This window comes from Onychomys torridus, chromosome 3, assembly GCF_903995425.1.
Source record: "Onychomys torridus chromosome 3, mOncTor1.1, whole genome shotgun sequence".
NCBI classification, from domain to species: Eukaryota; Metazoa; Chordata; class Mammalia; order Rodentia; family Cricetidae; genus Onychomys; species Onychomys torridus.
In genome coordinates, this window is record NC_050445.1 from 42,526,793 (window position 1) to 42,549,989 (window position 23,197).

General features: G+C 39.5%; 1 protein-coding gene across 1 annotated transcript in view; it reads left to right on the plus strand.

The window, feature by feature from the left end:
• The window catches only part of LOC118579934 (metabotropic glutamate receptor 8), a 670,399-nt gene that overhangs the window by 218,937 nt on the left and 428,265 nt on the right, over positions 1–23,197 (plus strand). Inside the window, exons 2-4 of the mRNA XM_036181754.1 lie at positions 8,662–8,797; positions 9,617–9,771; positions 10,650–10,787. Coding sequence (XP_036037647.1) covers positions 8,662–8,797; positions 9,617–9,771; positions 10,650–10,787 — 429 coding nt within the window. The remainder of the gene's footprint in view (positions 1–8,661; positions 8,798–9,616; positions 9,772–10,649; positions 10,788–23,197) is intronic.

The window sequence follows — 23,197 nt, forward strand, 5'->3', positions numbered from 1 at the left end:
AACAAAAATCCCTCTTAGAATCTGGTTTCCTACCACAGCAGATCCCAAGGTGCTAGGTGGCTAGTGGCCTCCAAAGTCTACCAGGTCATCATGGGTTCTGGGAGCCTTCATTTGAGTCGCCATGGCTCTCTGGGTGGTTGACAGGTGCACAGGCTGGGAAGACCAGCACAATGACCTCTAAGCTGCCCATAATGGAGACTGCCATGATTCCTGGCAAACTGTTATATGAAGTAACATATAACTGTTTTCGTAACTTTTCCATCATAGTTTGTACCATTAATACTTGAATAGTGTTTCTGTTGCAATTCTCTTATTATTTTAAAAAGTCAAATTTTAATTAAAATGTGTGTGTATGTGTGTGTGTGTGTGTGTGTGTGTGTGTGTGAGAGAGAGAGAGAGAGAGAGAGAGAGAGAGAGAGAGAGAGAGTGTGCAGAGGTCAGAGAACAGTTTGATAGAGTCAGTTGTCTCCTTCTATCTTGTGAGTCCTGGGAACTGAACTCAGAATGTCAGGCTTGGAATCAAGAGACTTTACCCACTGAGCCATCTCATCGACCCCTGTTTTAAAATCTAAATCTTTGAGATGTTATTTACGGACTGCCTTTAGAAACAGACCTATATTATTGGGGCTAGGAAAAATGCTACTGCATCTCTCCCCTCCCCTCCCCTCCCCTCCCCTCCCCTCCCCTCCCCTCCCCTCCCCTCCTCTCCCCTCCCCTCCCCTCCCCTCCCCTCCGCTCCTCTCCCCTCCCCTCCCCTCCCCTCCCCTCCTCTCCTCTCCTCTACTTTCCTCTCCTTTTCTCCTGAAATATACTCATTCTGTTCCTTGGTATAGGCAAGTGAGCAAATGCCACTTCTCAGAACTTGGGATATTTGATGGTGCTATACAAAGAATGATGGATGGTTGGAAAATCAGATCTGATGAAAACGCCATGCTTTAGATCTGAACATCAAACATCCTCTCAGTGTCGATGGTTTGATGATGATGAGTATTGAAAGTGATAATGTGCTGCATTTCTGAGAACTCTAACCTTCTTATTGGTTTCCTACAATGCACTTGGGTGATGTTATGACTTCCTCCTCAAGGTCAAACAGGACCCACTCTCAGGTCTGCAGACAGCAGGTTCATTTTCTTTCACATATTACTTTGTCTCTATACTACCAGATCAATGCACACAAACCTGTCATCTCCCAGGCCTGAAACACAGACCACTCACCCCTGAGTCTCAGCTTCTTTAAGAAGTAATAACCATGACATTGCTTACAAATCTGTTCTTGTAACAATACAACAAATTATAGTGCCACTATACAGATGAGTGAACTACAGCCTAGGTAGCTTTCTAATCCATGGCATCCTGGTAAAAACATGAGGAGGCAGAGTCTATTTCAGTGGTAAAGTCCTCTGCATTACCATAATCCCTATTTTATTTTTACTTCTATTATTGAGACACATTTTTGACCATATATTTATATGTATCCAATCATTTCTCTACCTGGCTGATGGGCCTATGAAAGCAGAACTGTATCTATTTTCATATCTCAAAACTTAAACTGTCAATCACAGGCCTCACATTTATTCATCCAATACATGTCCACTGAAATGTCTATGTACTAAGAAAGGTATAGGCATTGAGGTTGTTGTGATGAGTGGGAGCAGCAGGATTCAGTGGTTGTTGGGTTCTAGTGGAAGGAGGGAGAAGGCAACACATAAATATTGCAGTCACTGTGGTTGCTGCAATGCAAAGATGAAACAGGAGACAAGGGACCCAAGGAAAGTCTTCTGAGAACACACGTTTACAGAAATGATGGGAAGCATTGAGTATAGAATGACTGTACATTGAAGTTCAAGTCAAGTCTATACGCCTCTAGAGTTCCAAGTATCTTAATTAAGTTCCTAATACTCCATAGAAGTGCTGTATTTATGTGTCTGTCAATCAGATTTACCAGAAATAACCTGCTGAGTTTTTTAAACCAGTCTTTAAATTTGCTTTATCTTATTCGTCAGTGACCTGCAGCCTCCAAACCATTAGGCTTACAGGTATAGTCAATCAAGGATGGGCATGGTGAGGGGAAAGTCTATACTTAAATTGTTCTGGCTGTGAACTGGCACTTCAGCCTCCAGCAGCCTATTGACTCACCTGTTTCTGTTTCTCTGTCAGGGAAGTAGTGATGATAGAAACCTCAGGGTGCTGCTGTTAGGTGTGGTGATGGAACCACAGAATGGATGAGAGTGGAAAGGAGTGATGGCTAGGGGTGTGCTTACATAGCAGATGATCCTTAATGATTGCTAAGGAATGAAATGGAAAAATTATACAAGTAGCAAGGAACCAGTCAAGAGATGTTGGAAAACTGTTATAAATTCGGGTTTTTTTGGGGGGGGCACTGTCTACCAAACTTTACAATTTTTTCTTGCAGCACTGGGTGCTGTAGGAAAGGAAGCTAGTGCCCCTTGAATCATACTCTGTCAGTAACTTCTCAGAGTGAAATATCACAGCAGAGATGCAATGGACAAATTCCCCAAGGAGAGGCCCTATCTCCTCCTCCTAGGTGTTTAAACTAAGGCAGTTTCTTCTGGAAGTAAAAATATATTATTGAATGTTATGTGGAAAGTACATCTTTTATTGGTACCAAATATTGGGCTGAATCTCACTTCATTTTTAAATAAATTCTAACATTTGAAATGATTGATTTTTAACATGAATCAGTGGACCAGCTAGGACCATGACTTGTTTGCCATTTATTTCTGTGTTTGGATAGATCTCTTGTGGTCCTTTCGTTGTTAGCCAGTGCTCCACTCTTGTCTGACTCTCATATGCACATCTTGTCTCTCAGCTAACTGATGAAACTGCTGAGTGCACACAATCTTTGAATGCCTATATAGCTCCCGAAACATAGCAGACCATAAGTGCTTATGAATGGATTAACTGTCTGTCTTTTTGAATGATGTAGAAATAGAAAGTGTGAATGAGTTTCAAGGCTAAAGAAAATATTCTAATCTTCTAATGCAAATCACTGGGGAAGCAGTCACCATATAGCTTAATAAAATATCCATGAGGTACCAAACATTAAAATGCCATGTCCAGTGAATTTTCTCCAAAGGTATTGGTTCAGCTGAAGTAGATGAAATAAGTATTCTCTATAGAAAATTTGGCCAGATTGGCAAGTATAAGGAGAAGGGCAATAATTTGAAAAAAAGTGAAGTGGATATAACCTTTTGTTAAAATCCACCATGCCTAGCTCAGAATTTTATAAACAAAAATCTCTACCAGGTCCTCAGTGAAAAGTCAGCCACTGAATTCAAACTAAACCATATGTGAAGAATGATTCATCTGAAATGATTATAATGAAAAAAATTCCAACTGCCATTTCTTCTGGCTTTGGAGCTAGAAGTAGTCTCAGAATGATGCCCAGGATGTAACAGGCCTTTAATGCTTAAGTAGTACTTAAGTAATCATGGCAATTTAATTAAAAAGGCAATCATATTCTGAAACATTCATTGTTCCTTGAAGAGCTGTGACAGAGTTTCATGTTGCCCTTCGGCAGTTACCTTGTATTGTCATTCAGCCATTCTTGATTTTCAAAGAAATTGTAGTTCTCAGCATTCCTCCAGTCTTGGTTCCAAAATTTGTCTCAAGGATGTGATCTTGGTTCCCAGCCTCTCAATGGATCCCTATCCACAGCATGTGATTGGTTCAGATCTCCATCAGTTTCCTCTTTCTGCTGATCTAAATATCAATTCTCAATCTCAGTGCTAGACAGAGTGGTAGGTGTAGTCCCCTTTCTCTCTCCTCAGCTTCAGAAACACAGCCTGATGCATGTTCCCTGGGTATTTTGAAGACACCTGCTTGGAAGCAACCCCACCTTCTATGTACCTGCCAATCCTCTTGAATGATCCACTTGTTTAATCAATCATGTCTTCACAAAACTGGTCTTCATGACCGAGTTCATGGAAGCACACTTCGTGGCTTCCTGTTGCTTCACTGTTTATATCAAATCAACAGGAAGCATCATTGATTCTAGCTTGGAACTTCCAACAGAGCTCTCTCTGTTCTTCCCATCTTACTTATTGTTCCCCACCACGTATACCAATAACCTTCTCAGTGGGATTTCTTCTTCCATTCTTTACACTCTGGATCTCCCTTGACATCAGTAGTCCCCATCTGTTTTCATCTATGAAATGCCATGTTCAGGCAGCCAATGTTTCCTATGGGCCATCAAGGATTTCCCCACCCCTTACATTTTTCTAGCAGTTCTTTCCTGACATTTCCAATACTATTCTCTACATGCATTTCATCCTTTTGAGGCCAACTAAATTATACCTCTTCAGAGTAGCCTTTCCTGACCACTGACTGAACCAGCCAACTTAAATCCCCTTGTTCTTCTTCACAGAGCTTACAATTAATATTTATGTATTTACTGTTTACATGAAGCATGATTTACTTTTTTTCATTTTTCTTTATTAAGAATTTTTCTATTCACTCCACATACTATCCACAGATCCTCTCCCCCTTCCTTCCATCTCCCAGCCTTCTTTCCCAAGCCACGCTCCATCCACACATCCCCCAAATCAAGGTCTCCCATGGGGAGTCAGCAGAGCCCAGCACACTGAGCCTAGACAGGTCCAAGCCCCTTCTCACTGCACCAAGGCTGTGCAAGGTGTCACACCACAGGCACCGGATTCCAGAAGCCTGCCCATAGATCAGGGACAGATCCTGATGCCCCTGCCTGGGTGTCCCCCAAATGATTCGAGCCAAACAACCATCTTCTGTATCCAGAGGGCCTAGTCCAGGCCCATGGGGGCTCCACAGCCACCAGTCCACAGTTCATGGGCTTCCCCTAGTGTGGCCAGTCATCTCTGCATGTCCTCCCATAATGGTCTCAAGGTCCCTCGCCTGCAGAATCTCTCCTCTCTCTCATCAATTGGATTCCCAGAGCTCAGCCTGGTGCCTGGCCATGGATCTCTGTATCTGCCTCCATGAATCACTGGACAAAGGCTCTATGATGACAGCTAGGTTATTTGCTAGGCTGGTCACCAGAGTAGACCGGTCCGGGCACCCTCTGGACCACTGCCAGCAGACCAAGGTGGGGTCAACCTTGTGGATTCCTGAGAGCCTCCCCAGCACCCTGCCTCTTCCTATTCCCATGATGTCCTCATCTATCATGGTATCTTCCTCCCTGCCCTCCCACTCTGTCCCTGTTCCAGCTTGACCCTCCCACTTCCCTATGTTCTCATCCCCCAGTCCTTGCCCTCTGCCACCCCCCTACACCCAGTCCACTCATGTAGATCTCATCCACTTCTCCTTCACTGGGTCATCCATGTGTCCCTCCTGAGGATGTTGAGCAATTCCTTAAATGCCTTTCAGCCATTTGAGATTCTTCTGTTGAGAATTCTGTTAAGCTCTTAGCTCATTTTTTAATTGGATTGTTCAGTATTTTGTGTCTAGCTTTTTGAGTTCTTTATATATTTTCAAGATCAGCCCTCTGTCACATGTGGGGTTGGTGAAGATCTTTTCCCATTCTGTAAGCTGTCGTTTGGTCTTATTGACTGTGTCCTTTGCTCCATAAAAGCTTCTCAGTTTCAGGAGGCCCCATTTATTAATTGTTGCTCTTAGTGTCTGTGCTACTGGTGTTATATTTAGGAAGTGGTCTCCTGTGCCAATTTGTTCCAGACTACTTCCTACTTTCTCTTCTATCAAGTTCAGTGTAACTGGATTTATGTTGAGGTCTTTGATCCACTTGGACTTAAGTTTTGTGCACGGTGACAGATATGGATCTATTTGCAGCCTTCTACATGTTGACATCCAGTTATGCCAGCACCATTTGTTGAAGATGCTTTCTTTTTTCCATCATACATTTTTGGCTTCTTTATCAAAAATTATATGTTCATAGGTGTGCGGGTTAATGTGAGGGTCTCCAATTCGATTCCATTGGTCCACATGTCAGTTTTTATGCCAGTACCAAGCTGTTTTTATTACTATAGCTCTATAGTAGAGCTTGAGATCAGGGATCATGATACCAAAGAGGCTGCTTTATTATATAGGATTCTTTTGGCTATCCTAGGTTTTTGTTTTTCCATATAAACTTAAGTATTGTTCTTTCCAAGTCTGAAGAATTGTGTTGGGATTTTGATGGAGATTGCATTGAATCTGTAGATTGCTTTTGGTAAGATTGCCATTTTTACTATGTTGATTCTACCTATCCATAAGCATGGGAGATCTTTCCATTTTCTGGTATCTTCTTCAATTTTTTTTTCCAGAGACTTAAAGTTCTTATCATACAGGTCTTTCCCTTGCTTAGTTAGAGTTACCCCAAGGTATTTTATATTATTTATGGCTATTGTAAAGGGTGATGTTTCACTCATTTCTTTCAGCCCCTTTTTACTGATTTTTTTGAGTTATTCTTGTATCCTGCCACCTTACTGAAGTAGTTTAGCCTGATTTACTTATATTTCTAAATTCTCTAAAAGCAGAGGCCATGCCCATTTTATTAACCATTGTATCCTCATTCCCTACACATATTTTGTAAATACTGGATAAACCTTTGCTCTGTAATGAGTTGATCATTATATCTCTTCCTGGTATACTAGTAGACTGGCTAAGTATAGGATGCAGCAAGGATATGAACAGTTCTATCCCCGAGGAGTAAAGAATAAGGTTAGTACATTTACTCAAACTTATATGAAAAATAATCATTGTTTACTCATCCATTCCTGTGGTACACATCAGGTCTGATACACATGTTCAACCAGTTGTGTCTTGCTATGCCCAGTTTTCTTCCTAAAAGAAAGCTTATCTCTTCTGTATTGTTAGTGTTAAATGAATTCTTTTTTTTTCAAGATAAAGTCTAAATTGTATAATGTCTTAGTTCAATCAAGCTGCTGTAGTAGATTACAGTATGCTGGTGGCTTATAAGCAATTAAATTTATTTCTCACACTTCTGGAGGCCAGAAGTCTGAGATGAGAGTGCCAGAAAGGGTAGATTCTTCAGATGGTTCATTTTTTGGTTCAAAGACAATTGATTTTTTTATTGTGTTTTCAGAGGGCCTGTAGTGTACGAGGGTTCTCTGGTCTCTCTTCTCCCTCCTCTTTCTCTTTCTCTTTCTCTATTTTCTTCCTTCCTGCCTCTCTTCCTCACTCCTCCCCCCTTATTTCTTTCTTCTTTAAGAAAGGATACTAATTTGGTTCATGAGGGCTCAATCCCTGTTACTCAGTCTCCTCACAACAACCTTGTCTCAAAACCATCACACCAGGGACTAAGTTTCAGTGCATGATTATTTCATATACAGTCCCTCGCAATCCTGACCAATGTACTCTTGCTCTGAACTTGTCCATTCTTTCCAACTTCAACTTTAATCCATTTCTACTCTAGGCTGACATTAAGCTAGCTCTTTTATACCTTGTAATCTATTATGAATCTCTCATTTTCCCCTCACACATTGGTGTGTGTGTGTGTGTGTGTGTGTGTGTGTGTGTGTGTGTGTGTTTTCCTTGAAATCTGGCCTTTTCAAGCTCTCATTTTCTTTCCTCTCTGATCCCATTACATGATGTATTTTTGTAATTCTCCAGTTTATTACATATTCCATGGCAATTTATTACAGTATCTGTGTCCAGATTAGATGATGTTTCCTAGATTAGACAGATTTTGCAGGATCTAATGCATAATATACAATGGCAGCCAAGAATTGTTGAGTGACTGGTTATTGTTAGTTGCTGAGAGTAAAAGTACCCTTGCCTACTGAAGCAGTGTCACAAATGACAACTTCATTCTCAGCCGACTCCAAAAAGCCCGTTTAAGCTATAATGCAATAAAACCAATAGCTAATTCTATTTTATCTTCCAGTGTTAAAATATGTTTTGTTTATGCTCCATTGCAATTAGGAAATCAAAGAAAAACAAAACTCTTTCTCTGACCCCTATCTTGGAGTCTTGGAGGCAGAGTCTTCTCTGAACACCTCTTGGCTTCTAATTGTTTTAGAAAAGGCTGAAAGAAGAGTCCTGGATCCCTCCTTCTTCCTCTCTTTCTTTTCCTCCTCCCTTTCTCCCTTTCTTGGTTTTGGCTCAAGTAGCTCTTTTGATTTGTATGACGAAGCTTATGGCGACTGAGGGCTTGAGTCCTCTTTGAGACTTGTTGGGTAGCCTTGAAGACTGTTGTCTCCTAATGTACTCTGCTGACGTGTGAAGCAATGGCATGAGCAACAAGACGAAATTAACTTTAAGTGAGAGCTACTAGTAAAGGAAAGCAGACAGAGGGTCTTGCTATTTGATAGTAGTCTCACATGCAATATATAGTCAGAGGTAATTTTATCACTTGCATTTAGTTTTATAATAAATAAATGTAAAATGTCCCCCTTCCCGTCCATCCCCAGGATCTCCTTACAGATCTTAGATCAGTTACTGTATTTCTCTAAACCTTCACAATCACAACCATGAAGAACAACAAATTGGTAAATTTGTGGAAGGAAATCAAACTCATATTGGTGTTGTTTGCTTAGTGCATATATTATAATAAAAACAGGCACAATTACTTAAAATAGGCCAGAATGGCAAATGTTTAGAAAAATAATACGTTGTAGTAAATAATGTGCTTTTACAATGCAATTAACCTCATTAAGTTTTAATTAAATAATTGCCTTTTCTGAAACAACTCTTTCCCCCCTCAAACAGGTGGTGTTTGCATTGCTCAATCACAGAAAATCCCACGTGAACCAAGACCTGGAGAATTTGAAAAAATTATCAAACGCCTGCTGGAAACACCTAATGCTCGTGCAGTGATTATGTTTGCCAACGAGGATGACATCAGGTGCTGATTACTTTCTTGCAGGATATAAGATCAGAGTTGTGCTCCACATCCTTTCCAAACATATTTTCTGGACAGTGTACAAAGCTTGTGAGATTCACCAGAATGGCTAGTTTCTTAACCCACAGACTACCTTTTGCCTCTGACCCAACAGCTTTCTTACTTCTATGTCAGCGATGCCTACCGAGTAAAAACTGGAATTAAGAGAGATGAGATAATTCAGAACAAGACATAGTGATAAGAACAGGTTAAGAATTCGCCAGTTAACATATGCTGGAGTCTCAGCTGCATTTCCTTTAGGAGAGAAGACTGAATTTGAATGATTGACTAAATTGTTTAACAGTGACCTACTGAGTGTTTTTAACTTTCTAAAACTGGGTGTGTTGGTTTTACTTTTTGTTGCTATTACTGAATACCACACACTGGGAAATTTATTAAGAAAAAAAGTTATTAGGGCTCTTGGCTCTGGAGATCCAAGAGTATGGTTCTAGCTGCTTCTTGGCATCTTTTAAGGGCCTGTCTTCTGGGTGAAGACATGGAGGGCATTATATGGTAAGTCAGAGAAGTGTCCCACTCTGGGCTCTGCTTCTCTCCTCCTAAGAAAATCCATGTCATCCTGGGACCCACATTCCTGAGTTACTCAAACCTGATTTCTTCCAAGAATACCACCACGAAACCATTAACATATGTACTGGAAAATTAAGTTTCCATGAGATATGGAATTTGGAGGACACACTCAGACCTGAGCACTGGTGTTATGAGCTTCATCACTGTAGTGATTCTCAATAAATAACATGTGTTTATTTCATTCCATTCCTATAGGAGGATATTGGAAGCAGCAAAAAAATTAAACCAAAGTGGGCATTTTCTATGGATTGGCTCAGACAGTTGGGGATCCAAAATAGCACCTGTCTACCAGCAGGAGGCGATCGCAGAGGGGGCTGTGACAATTTTGCCCAAAAGGGCATCAATTGATGGTAAGGTTGCAATAAGGATAATTCATTTCATTTCAGTCAAATCAAAGTTCAGATGCAGGCTAGGGACATAGCTTGGTTAGAGTACATATAGTTCTGGGTTTAAACTACAACACTGGAGGAAAGTAAGGGGATGGAATATTCAAAGTTATAATTCAAATATGAGTTATACTCAGCATTGATGATTCTGAATGGAACATACATACACTTCTGTTGGCACAGTAGTCATTTCCACTATGCAACCGTTATATGCTAAAAAGTGTACTTTAAAGATTGTTTTCCTTATATGAGAGCACTAATATTAAAATCAGACATTTCCATGATGCTAGTTACTGAAGTTTACTTTTGTGCACTTTTATGGGCATTTATAAGGGTTATAGATTGTTGGCGGGAAAGAATTTGAATAAAACACTGAATATGTTATATTAATTGACCCTATGGAAAAAAATGAAACAGAGAAAATTTGGAGGAAAACTTAAATATGTATGGTCTGTTTCCCAAATATTGTCTGAATACTCTTGACAATGACTTAAATTCCTATTTTTAGCATTATTCTTTGAGGTAAGGTATTGTTTCTAGATATCTTCCCTTAAATGAGGTGGTTACCAGAGAAAACTAATCATTTAGACTACTTAGCCATGACTCTATAAGATTGTATCTGTTCTGATTGCCTTATTGTTAGGAGAGGGAGAAAAGTATTATTTATTTGTTTTATTATATTTATATACAATATGTATATATTATATATGTATCATATATAACAATATATGATACATTTATAATATAAGTGTTGTTCAATAAAACATTTCTTCAAAGTTATGGTGGTATTTTGTTTTGGTTTTGAATGAATACTGAAACCATACCTTTTTCCTCTAACATAGGGTTTGATCGATACTTTAGAAGCCGAACTCTTGCCAATAATCGAAGAAATGTGTGGTTTGCAGAATTCTGGGAGGAGAATTTTGGATGCAAATTGGGATCACATGGGAAGAGAAACAGTCACATAAAGAAATGCACAGGTAGACACACATGTCTCCTTTGTTATACTTGTTTTCACATTACCTAAGAGAGGAAGTGTTTCTCTGTGTCATGATAGGGAATCATCTGTTTTCTCATGTCCCATATTTCCTTAGCAGGGATGAACATGAGCTCATCATTCAATAAACTGAAGCTTGTTCATGGTTTCTTACACTTTATCAACAACCATTCATCAAAAATATACCATGTAGGCAGCATTCAATTGTATTTGACTAACATTTCAAGTATCTACTTTTGGGAAAGTTCTTTAATGTGTTTTAAGACAGATAGTTAAGATATGGCACTATTTTCCAGGCATTCAAACACAGTGAAAGTAATTGGTCATAAGTTGTTGCAAGACAAGTGTTTTCAAACTATTACAATGCGTTCCTCCATTATACTGTTATTCTCAATCTAGCATAACAGTTATTCCCCCAGATGCCGAAGCAGCTGTGATTTCTGATGCTTTTAGTTTCTATAGCTTGTCCTTAAAATAATAATAATCGAATATCCCTCTTTAAATGCAAGAACAAAACTATTTTATTTGCAGAGAACATGGCCATGTACATAGAAATAGTACCTTTAGCAGTTACTAAGTAAAATAATTTAATAAGCTCATAATACAAGGTTAATATAAACATTTGTCTGTGACATAATTAGAATCTAACATATTAAAACTGATATTTAAAGAGTATTGTTCATAGCATTATTAAAAAAAAAACCCAGAAATGGTTAGGGTAATGACACTGAGAACTACAAGAGTTGACGTGATTTTCTTCCTCTTCACCTATGTTTTGAGATGTCTTACTTTCCATCTCTCATCTTGTTCAAATGAACTGATAATACGCTAAATGTTAGTACAGCCAGATAATCGGAAAGAATATGAAGATGCAAAAATTGGTGCAAAGAAATCTTACTTCATGCTTCCTGTGCCAAGCATGGAGAGAAGTGAGACAAGATCCATGTTCATAAATTTACACATGCATCTGAGGTGACAGGAATGAATTAAGTAAATATGAAAGTGAAGCAATATTTCCAGATGCCGAGATAAATTTAGAAGAAATGAAAGAAAAATGAATATGAAAGTGAGGCAGGATGGAATTGGGAGAGAAGATAGCAGTCAGTTTGTGTGGTTCACAGGCGCATCACACAGGTGTGACACTTGAGAGAATACCTTGCTATCATGTAAAGATGTCAGCCATGTGAAGACAAAAAACAGCAGGGGCTAAGGCTAGAATGACCTTCTTTTGATTGGAGGAAAAAGAAAAACAACTGTTGGAAACTGGAATGTGAGAGTATCATGATTAAGAGAAGGATAATTGCCAGGCAGTGGTGGCGCACGCCTTTAATCCCAGCACTCGGTAGGCAGAGCCAGGCAGATCTCTGTGAGTTCAAGGCCAGCCTGGGCTACCAAGTGAGTTCCAGGAAAAGCACAAAGCTACACAGAGAAACCCCACCTCGAAAAACAAACAAACAAACAAACAAACAAAAAACCAAACAAACAAAAAAAGAGGATAGCACTGGGCATGTGAAAGAAGAATAAGGAATGGTCTTCAGAGTTTCCAGTTGAGGGATGTGGGCTTTATCCTGCTCACATGGCAGAGTGACTTGGCTTTTTACTCAGGAACTGCTAAGATGGGAGTTTCATGAAGATTCTTTTAGCAGAAATGTAAGAAGGTCAAGAGTTCAGGGGAGAAAAGAGGGGATATCTGTGAGCTCAGCCATAGTCCTGGTGAATTGGCAGTCACCACCAAGGGCAGTATAGAGTACACACAGGGTGAATACTCTGGTGATGGAATTAGCTGACTGAGAAAACAACAGAAAGAAATAGATGCTTTGGGAACTAACTTGGGCTTAATTTAAATACATTCTGTGCAGTTTATCAGTGGGCAGCAACATAAGGTCTGGGACCCTATATGGAGTTCAATAAAAGTTCAAATAAAGTCATAAATAGAGATTTTGAAATTAGACACAGGACAGAAATGCATTTAATCATCAGAGAAAGGATGAAGAATGATAGGAAACTCAAGGGTGGCGTCTGAGTTTGGTTTCTGTCACTGTGATAAAACACCATGACCAAAACCAACGTTCTGAGGAAAGGGCTTGTTTCATCTTACACTTCGTATCATAGTCCATCACTGAAGGAAGCCAGGGAAGAGAACTCCAATGGGAATACGGTGGCAGGAACTGAAGGAGAGACCATGAGGGAATGCTGCTTATTGACTTCTCTCTGTGATTTGCCCAGTTTGCTCTCATAAACAACCCAGGACCACCTGCAGGGTCCCCCCACATCAGTCATTCTGGGTCCTCCACATCAGTCATTCTTGTCGTCCCCCCATATCAGTCATTCTGAGTCTCCCCTCAACAGTCATTAATTAGGAAAACACATCGTAGACTTGCCTACAGGACCATTTGATTGAAGCATTTTCTTAATTGAAGTTTCCTCTCCCCTGACCCTAGATGGTGTCAAGTTGACAAACAAGGACAACAACCATAACCAGCACGGGAAAAGAGAAAAGAATAGTGGGCTTGAGGGTGGGAGTGAACTGAGTGTGGAGATTATTTTCAGTCTGTGGTGGGGAAGACATAGCGCTCAGAGCTGCAGAGAGATATGGACTAGGGAGATGGAGTGTGAGAGACACAGAAACCCTGGGGAAAGTAGAACAGAATAGAGGAAGAAAAGATGCTTTGACGAGAACTTTAGCAAATAAATAAATAAATAAATATGCTAAGAAAACCTGAGACAAAATTAAAGGTAAAGGTGTGAAAAGGCTCCAGCACATAAGCATGTTTTCATATAAAATTGGAGAGAAGCTTCTAGAGAAACTTCAGGGCAGGCAGTAAAAAGCTGGTATTACTCCTAAGCAATTATCTTTATTTGGGGGAAGTATTATATTTTATATAATACTTATACCAGAGTGGGAACTTTAATGATTAATAAATGCCAATTCTGAACTTAGATATGAATAAAGTTCATAAAAGTACATGGATCCAAGTACAATGCATATTTGGTCTCTGGAAGGATTTGGGAGAATACAGCCAAGATGAAGGCAAAGGTGGGTCCTCAGGTGAAATCATGGAGTAGAGTGTGACAGACTGGTAGATGTCCAATGAAGGCCCAGCCTCTTAGAGAGGAGGACTCATAAGGAACCGGTGGAAGTAAAGGACAGTCAATAAAGCTTCATAAGAGAAGGCACCCATTAGTTTTCTCATCTCAGTGAAAAACAACAACCAAACCCCACCCCACCAAAACCCCACAGCCAGGAAGGATGTGCTTTGGTTCACAGTTTCAGAGATGTCATTCTGAGGGAGTCCATGGCTCCACTGATTCTGTTCCCATTGTGAGGCAGAGCACATGGAAAGAGAATGTGGATAAGGAGGTTGTTCACCTCCTCGCAGATACACAGGAAGCAGAGAGGGAGGGAGGGACTAGGAACCGGTTGTGGCTTCCAAGCGCACACCTCTACTGATCTAATTCCTCTTCCTAGCCCCCACCTCCCAAAGTTTTCAGGGCCTTTCCCACTAGTAGTGCCACCTGAGAACCAACTATTCATAAAATGTCAGTCTGTTGAGACAATTCAGAGTCAAGCCACAACAGAGAATTTATATAGAGAGTGACCTGTGTTTCTCACTGATATATATTCTCACTCCATGCTTACTACTGCATCTGGAACATTATTCTTTGGTCTGTACAAATTCGTATCCTATTGGTTAGGCTGGGGCCATGAAATATACCAGCTCTTGAAATAGAGAAACTTACTTTTCCTGTGGTGTGTGTGTGTGTGTGTGTGTGTGTGTGTGTGTGTGTGTATTAGGAAACTGATTATTAACCTATCACACACGTTATTAATGGAATCACCAGGTTTTCCTAACTCCTATTTTCCAAGTAAATTGAAGCATGCAGTTATACTATTGGCATCTTTAGATGACATATGCTTAGTATATTATATACACTAATACATTAGTATATATTATATCTATTTCAGATATAAATACTTGTTGAATGAAGCTTTGGTAGCAGGTCTGCTTTATAGTTCCTTGAATTATTTGGACATTGTTATAAATGTAATAATTTGTTCAATGAGAACTATTTTAGTGCAGTGAAAGTGGTGTTTAAGTGCTGGGGGGAAATGTGGCTTAGGGAAGGGGGTCAATAAGATTCTCATTCAGATCCCATTGTGGCGACACTGAAGTAGCTTGCCTCTGCTTTCTAAAAAGCAATGAATGATGTTATAATTTACTTTAGGAAAGTAACATGTGAATGTTTGCAAACTCTAAGAAAAGATATTTGTGCCTTACATTATTGTCATAATCCATTTTTCCCCTCTATTTTGGGGAAGGAGGAAAATGGTAAAACATGTTCGTGGTTAAGTACCTGAGAGGAAAAAACACTGTATTTGTATGAGTAAAGATTTGCAGGATCTGGAGATTATTTTTTTAAATTGGCTTTTAAAATTTTAGGGCCACAGAAATGGATCAGTGGGAAAAGGCATCTGGCACAAAGTATGATGACCTGAGCTGGATCTCTAAGATCCACTAAGTAGAAAGAGAAAACTAGCCAGGCAGTGGTGGCACATGCCTTTAATCCCAGCACTCGGGAGGCAGAGGCAGGAGGATCTTTATGAGTTCGAGGCCAGCCTGGTCTACAGAGAGAGATCCAGGAAAGGCGCAAAGCTACACAGAGAAACCCTGTCTGGAAAAACTAAAAAGGAAAAAAAAAGAGAGAAAGAAAGAGAAAACTGATACCTGCAAGTTGTCCCTGGAGTGCTACATACCACCCCACCCATAAGTTTATTTTTCAGTTCTTGTTTAACCACTTACAATGAGAAAAAGAAACTCTAAGAATGAAATGTTCCCAAGGATTCACTCTCCCATTTAGATCAGCACTTGTGGATTGTATGTGTTGAGTAAATTTTATATTAGACTATGATAATTGGTGACTGTAGCAGTTTGCTTCCATTGGGGGTGATGCGGGCAATATATTCACATGGATAAGAGTGTGCTTCCCAGCAGCATTGGCGTCTGCCTTATTAATTTTCGGGAGACAGAGTATCTTCCAGCAGTGAGGGGCATCCTTTTCCTAACATTAGTGTGGTTTAGGCAGTTTGAGATGATTTCCTCCCCCAGTGTCTCAGGAAAGCTTTCAGAGAGATGTGTTAGCACTTCTAACTTTTGATATGCTGGCCAAACTCCAAGTGAGGTAATTCCTAGCATCCACTTAGCTACTTATGTAGTTATTATTGCTTCTGAGAGCTGCTGAGTTCTGAAAGCTACCACTACTTAATCCTACTTAAAATTCCCTTTGTCTTTCTCAGGAAGAGAAAAAGGACTCTCCTATACTTGTTATCAATGATGATGGCTGCTATTTGATAGACATTTATCTGACCTTCTCTCCCTCTTTCCCCCATCACCTCAGTGTCAGTGTCTGTCCACTCTTCCAAACCCAGACACTCCTGAACAGTGTGTCTTCATTGTCTCCCCATCTCCACACATTTCCCACACACATTTTTTTTTTTTTGAGACAGGGTTTCTCTGTGTAGCTTTGCGCCTTTCCTGGATCTCGCTCTGTAGACCAGGCTGGCCTCAAACTCACAGGGATCCGCCTGCCTCTGCCTCCTGAGTGCTGGGATTAAAGGCATGTGCCACCATCACCTGGCATCCCACACACATTTCTCACTTTGACCCTTGCCTTGACTTCTTTCCCATTGTTTTCTATGTTACTTCCTTTCTCAATCTCTCTCTCTCTCTCTCTCTCTCTCTCTCTCTCTCTCTCTCTCTCTCTCCTCTAATCAGGCTGTTCCATGACTTTCTTTGTTCAGCAAGATTGCTACTGGCAGAAAAGGGGTTTTCTTTAGAGATGTCATGTGCCTCATTTAATGACTGTCTTTTCCACTTGGTGTTTTCCCTTGTGAGGGCCGATAATGAGTATTACAGGAACCTGTACACACGTTTGAGCTCTCATCTCACAGCTGGGCTGTTTTTCAGCTCACATTGTGTCTCTCCATTTATTTCTGCATCAGGAATTAAAAATGCCTTTGCTATTGTCAAAACACCAAGAAGGCCAATGAACTCCATCTACCTCCATAGAACCGTCTGGTGATTCATTTATCCATTCATCCATCAGTCATTCACCTGATGATTCATTTGAATAGACCACTGTACGCCAGGAACTGTGCTCCATCTTTATAGACAAAGTGCTCCTCCTTTGCCCCCCCCAGTGGTCATAGATGAATATTATGAATATTATCCTTTTAAATCTGAAGTTCTTCCCTTGTCTGTTCTGTTTTGATCCTCAGCCAGACCACTGGGGCACACAGCTTAGCCTGTATACAGCTGACACTGAGGTTATAAATGGTGGTGAGCATATGCTACATGAAATGGCCTATTGATTCTTATTTATGATGATGGAAATAGTGGTAATGGAAAAAGCAATGCACAAATATGTTTCTTCCTACAAACAAGCAATTTTGTCAGTGAACCAAATAGCATGCACAATAATTAGCTTCTGGAAAGGCCTGTCAGTTTGTTTCATAGTGCCAGAGCGACTAGGTAAGTTTTCCAGGATAGCCACCTCTCAGCAGTCATTTATTTTCCATGGAAGGCTCTGAAATGAGGATGTTCTCCTCCATTCTCCCAGGGCTCCTGAGGCTCTGTAAATGAATCAGGTAGTTAGCCGGGGATCAGATTTCTGCAATTTGATTTGGTGATTCAGAATGAAAAGAGACACAAATCATAATAATCTCTGAATTATAGTGTGCTCTAGTAGTCTCGTTTGTCCACTTGCCCAGACTAAGATTCCACCAGGAGGAGTGTGCACATTAGCACTCTGAGGTGGCCATTTGCCGATTTGCTTCTGTTCTTGGCAAGGAAAATAGCAAAAATCCCAGAATGACTTATTTATTCCATTTCTCAAATTCTGTATTGAATTCCAATAGGTGCATCTGAGATGGCAAAACAGGCATTGATTTCAGACATACTAGATTTCAGAACTCAGAGAGAGAATGTAAAATCAAAATCATTCTTCAATCTTCTAGATAAAGAAACTGGAAACCAGGGAAGTGAATTATTAAAACAACTCGAAGTGTTAAGTCTCAGAGCTGTAACTGGAATCCTGGAGTCTTATTTGAATTCGTCCTTGTATTTTACCCTCAAATGGCTTTATTATTTCCTTATTTCATAATTTTCACCACACTGTCAAAAATATTTTTGTTTGCATCTCTGTGATGCTTTATGTATGTTTTAATAACTTTTCTCATTGCTATGACCGAATGCCCAAGAGAAACAATTTCAGAAAGGAGAGATTCACTTTGGCTCACTGTTCAAAGTGTACAGTCTATCAGAACAAGATGGCCATGGAGTCTGGGTTAGCTCTGTCTGTAGCACCTGGAGCTCTGACAGTGTGGCTTGTTAGATCTCATAGGCTAGAATCAGAAGAGCTGTGTATGAAATGGTGCTGGGCTATATTCAGCTAAGCCTGCTCCCACCCCACCCCAACTACCCACATCTTTCAGCCAGGCCTTGCTTCTGAAAGGTTCCACAGTTTCCCAGCACAGCATCTCCAGCTGGAAACCCAGTATTCAAATACACCAGCCTGCGGGGGACTTTGCATATAACAATAATGCATCGCTGGATTTTAAAATCACTAGCTAGAAAATGAAAAAAAAAAGAATATAGTTGGTTGTTATCCAATCACACAGAAAATGGTAAATATTTTAATATTCTTCATATGGCCTTTCAATTATATATGTGGTTTTTGCTAGTGACTCTGGAATACCTCGAAGGTTTTTATATAGTTTTGTGTTTCACAGCCATTTATAAGAATAGAACTAAGACTAAGGTTTTATAGCTCCAAATCCAGTGACACTGAACTAAAGCAGGCTGCTTTGCTAAAGTATAGTTTTCCTAATTATTCATTACTTTTGAGCAAAATGAAACCAAAACAAAAAGCCCAAATTACTTACTTTAAAGATCAGTTTTGGAAGAGCCATAATATATACCAGTACCTCTAGAAAGGCCATTTGCCCACAAATTACCCACATGCTTTTTTAGTATGCAGATTTAATTTTGTGGGTCTGGGATGGATTATCCTATATTTCTAAGCAATTTCCAGGTGGCTTGAGTGCCAGTGAGCTCTGGGGACATGATAGCTAGCTTACATTGATACCAATGCCACCTGAAACTTACTGAGCAGAATAAATATTCAGCTGTGCTAAGGATTACAGATAAACTAAAAATGTTGCCTGCACAAGATCATATAAATAAAAATTTTAATATTTATCAGCAAATGCAAAATTATGCAATCAGTAACCTATGCTTCATACATTATCCTCAATAAATATGTAGATCAGTAAAATATGCAGGTAGGTGTGTGTGTGTGTGTGTGTGTGTGTGTGTGTGTGTGTGTGTGTGTTTTCTCATAAGGAAATTTGAAAGTGGAAAGCTTTAATTTAACAAAATGCATGCAGATGCACCTGTATTTTTAAAATCTGTAAAGAAGATTTTAAAGTTTGCCACATTGAGGACAAAAGATACTCTGAAAGTGTCAGAAAATGTATTTTCAATCCTAAGTGCACATAAAGCACAGGAGTTAGTGGTGTCCAGCAGCCAGCTCAATTCTTTCATGTTGGAGAAAAACAAACTTGGGTCCATGTGGCCTAGGTGAACTATCTAAAGCCCCTTAACTGTCTGAAAGCCTGAAGTCTGATTGATGCTTGGTTCTTTCTTTGTTCCTGTCTTAACTCTGAAGGCCTTTGCCAGAATGGGGCTGAGTTACTTTGACCTACTTCACTGAGTTTCTTGCTTTAGTGGCCAGGTATCCCAATGGCTATCCAATGTTATTTATTCCATCTGTGTTACTGTCCTTGACAGTGAAGGGTCATATTGAAAATCTCAGTCTGGGAATATTAATTCTGCTACAAGGTAAGTATGTATGAATGGCCTGTAAATGCTAACATTTTCCAGACAAGAACAAAACAGAAAAAAGCCCATTTTTAATGCTAACTAATGCAATGTAAGCTTTGATGGTACTCTCTTCCTGTAAATACCACAAGAGTGTGTAGAGTTAGTGGGGTCAAGTGGGAGATGAATATGTCCAGATGCTCTCTCAGATGTTCCACTGAAACACTCAGATGTAGAGAAGACCTAAGCAACTGAATGCTCTTTAAACAGTTTCAGGATCAATCTTGGGATTCTTTGAAACTGGTGAGGTTTAAGGAAATGCCATAGATATTATCAGTTGATGAACTAAGAGAGTACTAACCCAAACATTTAGGAAAATATCTGAACAGAAGAACTATCCAACTGAACAACAATAACCACCACCACCACCACCACCACCACCACCACCACCAACAACAAATTAAATATTTAAAGGTAGAGGAGAGCTAAAAACAAAGTGACCTCAGCTTCCTGGGAGTAATTGAAGAAACTGGAGAGTCTCAGTAATGTTTCAGTTGCTTAGGACGTTTGTTGAATGCTATAGTCTGCTTAACATCTCTACTCACAAAGAATATACTTGATGAAGAGAGTGAGAAAGGTGAAGGCATCAGTCTAGAGCAACGGTGGTTCTCAGTCTGTGGGTCATGATTCCTTGAGGGTTGAATGACCGTTTCATAACAGTAGTGACATTATAGTTATGAAGTAGTAACAAAAATAATTTTATGGTTGGGAGTCACCACAACATAAGCAACTGTATTAAAGGGTCACAGCATTAGGAAAGTTGAGAACCACTGTGCTAAAGTTTGCTATTAGGCTAGGCTTGTATCTTCAGAACTTAAAGTATACTTACTATACTCTAACATTTAGATAAATTGGTCAGTAATTATGGCCTGCTCAGTATTTTGTTTTAAAATCATGGCACTTATTCTATGTAAAGTGATCTAACTATTGCTGGCAAGGTAACAGTAATGTAATGAAAAGACAACTTGGGAAACAATGGAAAAGATGAGTTAAGTATGTATACATAATTCAAGCTACATGTGTTTATTTACTTATTGGTTTTTCTGCTACCTTCCTCAGCCCTACAAGAATAAAGGCTTCAGAGGGCAGGAACTTTATTTCATCTCCTATTGTATCAGTTCCTTCCATGGCACTTGGCACAAATACTTTTGTTAAAACATATATTAATGAGTCCCTGTCATGCTTTATTCATCATCTACATTTTGTCAAATATCTTCTACTGGATACCAAGGATGTGGCAATGGACAACAAAAAAACAGTTGCTGTTCAAATTGAGCTTAGAGGCTATTTGGAAAGATGAATTATTAGGCCACATGTATGTATGAAATGTATTACGTAATGAGAATAGGAACACACAGAGGAAGAAGTAATGGAGGGAATGGGAAAAAGTTGTAAACTTTAAATTGAAATTAAAATATGAGCAGAATTTAGACAAACTGAAGAGATGTATATTTCCAGAAAACTTTTGTGGAAGAATATAATTGACATGTAGAAAGAATGGAGAAGCCAGATGGATTGCCTAAGTATGATCAATTCATTAATTATGCCTTTATTTGAATGTAGGAGAGATAGTTCAAGATCTTTCTAAATATATCTTTGCATCTGTGGCTAGTAACCTCAAGTCTAGATGAATGCGGGAAAAGAATATTTACCTTACAAGGGTATTGGTGAAATTAAAAGAGATTCTGTGCACAAAGCCTGTTGTTTGTTACACAGAAAATACGGTAGACTTTGCTGCTTGCTGTTGGGCAAAAGTTTCCCTTACTTTAGGCCAGAACTGCCCAATAAAACTTTCTTTGGTGAGTAAAATTGTTTTATATTTCTGTTGTCCAATAGAGTAGCCACCAGCTATGTGTGGCTATCAAGTACTTAAAATATGGTTAGTGCAAACAGAACTGAACATTTTTGTACTTAAGTTATTACACTACACGTAGTGTAAGTGGCCTCCCATAGTTTGTGGGTCTCCTAGTAGACAGAACAACAGAACAACTTTGTTTCAGCACACCCCTAATGCAACTCATTTAATCTCGACTTTCTTCCAATTATAGCAGTACTACGTTGCTTACCAGTGTGTAGAGAGAGAGTGGTTGGTTGCTAAAGTAGTTTTAGCCAGTGATATAGATGGGAAAGTCTCCCGGCACCACTAGGAAGGGGGTATCTTTGTTGTTTTGGTTACTGTTGTGTCTGTAGCTGTGTCTGGGTGGACAGTTGAGAAACCATGCTGAGCACAGCACAGTAGACAGGTAGAGAGAATTGAGTCTGCTGCAACTGAGTTAACCATCTCTGCATCACTGGCCTTCCAAACATGATCACCCAGTTAGTGACGATATGATATGATCTAGTAAGCTTTCCAGTAATATTTTATTTTGATGTATTTCAACATAAATTGAAAAATTATGACATATATAACAAATGATATTTCTTAATTCATCAAAAGTAATTCCCCTTGAAACATTATGCTGTCTCTTCAACCAGGATATTTTACAAATGGTACTGATGTTTTACTTACGCTCAAGTGGACAGGATTCCAGCTAAGCACTTTTCTTTGCAGTGTAAGTTAAAACCTGTTCAAAGTGTTGGCAAATTCATCAGCTATAACATAAGACATAAGAGGAACATGGCATTTCTATTAGGTTTTCTGTGTATAGAAAGATTCTCAGTGCCATTAGTACCTACCTATATCCTAGCTATGTGGTCTCACACAGGTAACTTAATCTTGTTATATTCTTTCCACACCTCATTTCTTCCTGTTTCTAGAGTTTAGTTTTGATGATGGTGCTTAGTGGTCACAAATGTCATTCAAATTTGTGTTTCCAATGGCACCAACATTGTATTAATAAACCACTGAGTTAAAGTATATAATTTCCTTTGTTTTCAGAAAGGTTGCCTAAGTTGTTATACATTTCTACATCATGCCCAGCAGTTGGCAGATATGGGATGTCTAGCAGTTCTGGAAGAAGACAGTATTTTGACAACTAGGGAGCATCATTCCACCCATGTGTTACTTTCTATTAAATATTAATACCCACCCATGACCTTCCAGCTGTGGGTATTTGCTTATGTTACCATACGCAAATGGTTAGAATTGCAGATTTTCATTTGGGAAAACGGTTAATATTTTTCATTAAAGACACTGATGCTGGCTTGAACTCTCCCTGTGTCTGTGGCCCACAAACAGCACAGCTCTCTCCTTGCTAGGAGACCTAGGTAGAAGCAGGCTCTGTTTGTATTTCTAGCCAGACATCTTTTAGAAAGAGCAGGTTGTGTCAGTTAGCAGAGGTGTGGGATGGGAGCAATACTCATTTCTTTGCCAAGAAAGAGTCTCAGATCTCCAAATATGCTGATTCAGCAGACCACAGGGAGATTACCTAAAACCAAGAATGGCTCAGGATTCCATCAGACTATGAGATAAATTAAATAAAATTCAAATCCCCCCAGCCTCCAGAGCCAGAGG